Source organism: Gossypium hirsutum, chromosome A06 (genome assembly GCF_007990345.1).
Source record: "Gossypium hirsutum isolate 1008001.06 chromosome A06, Gossypium_hirsutum_v2.1, whole genome shotgun sequence".
Lineage (NCBI taxonomy): Eukaryota > Viridiplantae > Streptophyta > Magnoliopsida > Malvales > Malvaceae > Gossypium > Gossypium hirsutum.
Genome location: NC_053429.1, coordinates 28,355,097 through 28,360,254, shown reverse-complemented (window position 1 = coordinate 28,360,254; position 5,158 = coordinate 28,355,097). Strand labels below are relative to the sequence as shown.

At 34.1% G+C, this 5,158-nt stretch overlaps 1 protein-coding gene across 1 annotated transcript; it reads right to left on the bottom strand.

Annotated features, from left to right (window-relative positions):
- Window positions 1-29: 29 nt before the first annotated feature.
- Window positions 30-1,986, bottom strand: LOC107948469 (ankyrin repeat-containing protein BDA1-like). The gene is made up of 2 exons (XM_016883027.2): window positions 907-1,986; window positions 30-809 (listed from the first exon to the last, which is right to left on the bottom strand). The coding sequence occupies exons 1-2, from the start codon at window positions 1,471-1,473 to the stop codon at window positions 30-32; spliced, it is 1,347 nt and encodes a 448-aa protein (XP_016738516.2). The 5' UTR covers window positions 1,474-1,986.
- Between the last annotated feature and the right edge of the window lie 3,172 nt (window positions 1,987-5,158).

The following is a 5,158-nucleotide window of genomic DNA, read 5'->3' as shown; positions in this document are numbered from 1 at the left end:
TAAAATTAGTATTTGAGTTATTTTTATTATTATGCTTCCAACAAATAGAATCCAGTGCTATGAATCTTTATCACTTTAATGATTATAAGTTTATATTTTTCGTGTAGCTTAGTGGTGGTGGCGGCTTTTGCGTTCCCTCTTTTACATTTTCTACTTTGTTGAAAACATTTACAATCAGGCGAATGGTGTGGGCCAAAAGAAGAAGAGCCATCATCCCAATCCACGCTATCACAGCATATCCACACAATCACGGTCAAAATCCACATGAAAAGTCTTCGTTTGAAAGGCAATCCAGTAATCAGAAGCAAGATGATGCTCATCGATGCCATGAAACTTATTGTGTTGGCAGCAAGGTACTGACTGTAATAGCTTTGGTTCGTATCTGCTATTATTGAAGTTCCTGCTTTGTGAGATCTCTCGGTGGCTGTTCCTGTGAAATCCTCTTGCCATAAACCACCAGGAGGGGTTAGTCCAGCTTGGAAAGACATTGTTGCCATAAGTGATGCCACCACCATCAACGAATCTCGCTTTCTTGTTAGCCAATCTTCCTTCTTGCAAGTCTTTTGCACCCACTGATATTCTCTGTCTGGTTGGTTGGCTGCAACATTTTGAGCAATTAGAGGTGTTGTTTCAATCCTCCAATGCGAAATTTCTGCGGCTCTTAGAGCTCCGGCATCTCGAAGGGACTCAGCAATGTCAAAGTCTTTCAATCCTCTCCTACTTCGTGCAAGAACGTCCAATGCAGTTAAACCATTTGCATTTAGACCATTTACTTCAACGCTAGTACTGGTAAGCAAAAATTTTATTGTCTGCATAATTTTGATCAGTACAGATGATTAATACCATTACCAAAAGCAATAAAAAGCTTAAAGCTGAAATATTATGGTGATGCAATCTAATCCATACCTCAATTTGCTTGTAAGCAACAGCTAGGTGCAAAACTGTCATGCCATAATCATCTTTAGCATTCACAAATTCTTGATTGTTCATTACTTCAACCACTGCCTTGAAAGACGCAAATTGTCCATACTTGACACACAAATGCAATATGGTCTCTCCCCATGACATAATGACTCGAGCCGCTTGCGGTCTAACACGGACTAGCTCATTCAAAACATGAACCTGGCCTTTCATGGCTGCAAGATGAAGAGGGTTTCTTTCTTCTATATCAACAGCCAGGCACATGTCAGGGTTTACAAATAGCAATGCTTTAACTATGTCGACATACCCTTTGGCTGATGCCAAGTGAAGAGGTGATGAACCCCGTAAATCTAGTTCTCTGGTGAACTCTAGCTTCCTTTGTATAATCTCCCTCACAAAATCTGTATGTCCAAGCATTGCTGCAACATGTAAAGGAGTTTCGATGACATAATTAACCAGCACTCTATCAAGAAGCAAGTGATCCTGTCGAATTAATTCTAAGAAAATAGTTACATTCCCTTCTGCTGCTGCTTCATAAAGCTTGCTTTCCATTGTTGTTGTTGTGTTTTAAAGGGTCATTATAAAAGCTGCAGAGCTGAGATTAAATAGTTGCAGATGAAAGAAACTTAGGTAAAAAATTTACCAGTTCAAGCCCCATATATATGACGTTTGTCATGTAGATATCTTCACAACCGTTGAATGGGTCTATAAGTACGTAAAAAGAAAAAAAAATTAATTGAATGGTCGACCAAGAATATTCTCATTGATTGTTATATATTGACATTTGATGGGGACATAGTTATCTATGGTAAGCGACCATTGCTCACGGTTCAAGTACTGTATAGAAATACTGAGTTCAAATCCCAGCACTTGCAATATTTTACATTCCAGTTTTGATATAAACCTGAACGGTTAAATCAAAGTAGCAGTGGACAAACTATGGAGAAGACAATTCAAAGAAACCTTTCAGACATTCCCCATACGTTTTTGCAATAGGGATAAACTAGTAGGGCAAAGTCAAAAGTTTGTTGTAGTTATTAATTTTTTTTATTCTACCAAAAAAATTTACTATTATTATTTTTAAATGTAAAAATTTTAAAATTAAAAAAAATACAAAAGATAACATTTTATAGGTAAATTTTGATTTGATTCAATTTTCATAAACGGTTAACATAATTATTGATATAACATCATTTCAAGTTTATATGTTGTATACACAAATAATTATATATATTCAATATAAAAATAAATTAATGTATTTATTTTTTAAAATATACACAAATGAATCAAAATAAAAATTTTATATATATATTTGAATAACAATTAGAATCATATGTATATTATTAATGTATCAAATTGCACATTAAATAAAAGTTGATGCATAGTTTTTAGATTTATGCTTAACATAAATTTTGTTGAAACACATGGAATGTTATGTCTACAGTAGGAGTGCCATAAAAGCTCTTATATTAGGAGTTGCATTGCATTTTGTTCCCTTTTCTAAAAAAAAAGCAAATTAATCTTATATGTTAGATCAAAGAGCAAACTTGTCCTTTTTGTTACAAATTTCATTCAATTATACTATTAAAAACTTGCATGACTGTCAAAATAACTAGACAATTAATGTCCACGAAACCAACTAAAAATTCGACTGAGGCAAGTGCACCTATCAATGAATAGTATAGCTATGGTGAGCACAAATATCATTCCCACGAAGACTAAAAGTTTTAGTAATTATTGCCTTTCTATTATTTAACTGATAAATTTGAGTGATTAATTAAGAACTAAAATTAGCTAAATTAATTAACTATGAACATGACAGAGAACAAATCAAGAAAATAATCAAATAATAACCAAGAAACGAAACAATACCTAGGAAAGAATTCACCTAAATTTCATCTGTCATTATCAATATAAATTACACAATTTTTTAACTTAGTATGTTGATCCATAGAAACCCCTAAATTATGTTAATATCTCTCTTCAAGAATAATAGCAACTGACTCTAGGTTGATTAATTGAAACTTCTTTCTAATTAAAATACCTATTACCACATTAACTCGATCTATGGATTCCTTTATTAGATTTGACTCTAATCCGGTAGATTTAGGTCATCCTATTTCTAGGATTGCATGCAACTCCACTCAATTCTAGATCTACTTTTAAACAAGGTCTATTCATCCTCTTATTTAAGCACATCAAACATGGATCAATAGTCTAGAAATATCAAACAAAGAATTAAGCACACATAATTGAGAACAAGATCTAAGTATTTATTGCATAAAATAGAAATCAAATGATAGAATCCATTATAGGGTACATCTCCCCTAGATATTTAGAAAATTAGTTCATGCTTGCAAATAAAAATATCCCAAAGACAGTATAACCGAAAGAAATAAATAAACTCATTATAATCTCTTGAGAAATCAACTAGGAATCTTCAATCTTAATAGAAATATGTTTTAGAATCCGCTTCAATGGTGTTTTTTGAGTTGTTTTCTTGAATATTCTATGATGTGTCACAGGCCGTGTGGACATTCGAAATGAGATCACATGGTCGTGTCCCAGCCCATGTCCGACCCAGTGTAACTCACTGACTTGGGTTGCACGGCCAGCCACACGCCCGTGTGACTAGCCCGTGTACCCTTCAAAATGACCTTACACACCCGTATGCCAAGCCGTGTGTTTGGCCCTATGAAAATTGGAGAGTATACTAACTTGTGCCACATGGCCAAGCCACACGCCTGTGTGCTAGGCCGTGTGAAGCTACTGACTTGGTTTCTAAATAAATATCAAGGGACACATAGCTGTGTCACCTAGCCGTGTGTCACACACGGCTGAGACACATGCCCGTGTCTTTGTCCGTTTGGACAAAAATAGACTATGTTCCAAGCCACATTCTTCACTCAAAGTGATGTCAATTCAACAATGCACATACAACCAAGGCCTAAATGGGCACTTAAAACCAACCAATATCAAGCCTATATCATATACTATCCATACAACAATATGATATGCATAAAAACATATCAAAGATCACTTTACGACATACCAAAAGATCATTTATACATATTTATATAATCAAATATATCAATATAAGCCAAGTCGCATGGCTAAACACACATGTATACATACCACACATACTAAATCAAGCCATTTTAAATGACTAATTACATAACCGAAACATATAGGCTTTCATTAGCCAAATGACCTATACATGCCATATTACCAAAATACATTAAGTCCAAAAGTACCAAAACAACTGTTGGATAACGTGATGAGATCTCCGACAACTTCCAAGCTGAGCAAGCTTCGAAATCACTATAAGGCACAGAAAAATAAACAAAGTAAACAATTAAACTTAGTAAGCTCATATGGTCATAACTACAACTTACCATTCATTCACAATATAAAGAAGTATAAATAAACATAGGTAAGTTATAATCAAATCCAAAGGTTAGCACATAATCATAACCATGTTAGTCATGTATGAGTACATCAACTATGAATTACTTGACAAATTTCTCACAAATACTTGAACTGGTTCATATCATATCTTATATCCTTGTACCATCATCTTTGATTGTTGAACCATTTGGAATACTATCAGATACTTGGGAATCTCACACACTAAGTGCCAATACATGGTCAAAACCATCTCTATCTCATATCTCAAATAAATGCTCACTCTCGAGCTATCACTAGGTTTGCTCACACAAGCTGACGGTCAAGACGTAGCTACACGGTGCTACTCACACAAGCTAACGAGTAAACGCAACACATGCCAATAAACTCAGCCACTAGTAGAACATACAGGACAAGCATCCAAAACATGGTAACCCCTAATGACATGTCATTTGTATCCCATCTATTCCTAAGGTTCAACCGAGATTCATACATTGTCGATAACTTATCGATAATTTTCACTGTGTCGTATCATCACAATTATATCAATTAATCATTCAAACATATATAATTTAATGCTTATTAAACATATGAACTTACCTCGAATTAGTATGGAGAAAATCTACCCCCGATTTAATTTTGAACGTCTTAACCACTTTAATATTTATTCAATTCAATTCAACCCAATTTCATATTATGAAAAAATTACCATTTTGCCCCTAAACATTTAACTACTTTACAATTTAGTTCTTAGCTCATAAAAATGCAAATTCATGCAATTTAACATACAACCATGCTAGCCAAATTCTATATAGACCCATAGCAGCCCATA

Coding starts and splice junctions, on each gene's coding strand:
- LOC107948469 (XM_016883027.2), bottom strand. CDS start 1,473: ATGGAAAGCAAGCTTTATGAAGCAGCAGCAGAAGGGAATGTAACTATT. Junction 810..906: donor TTGCTTACAAGCAAATTGAG/GTATGGATTAGA, acceptor AAAATTATGCAG/ACAATAAAATTTTTGCTTAC.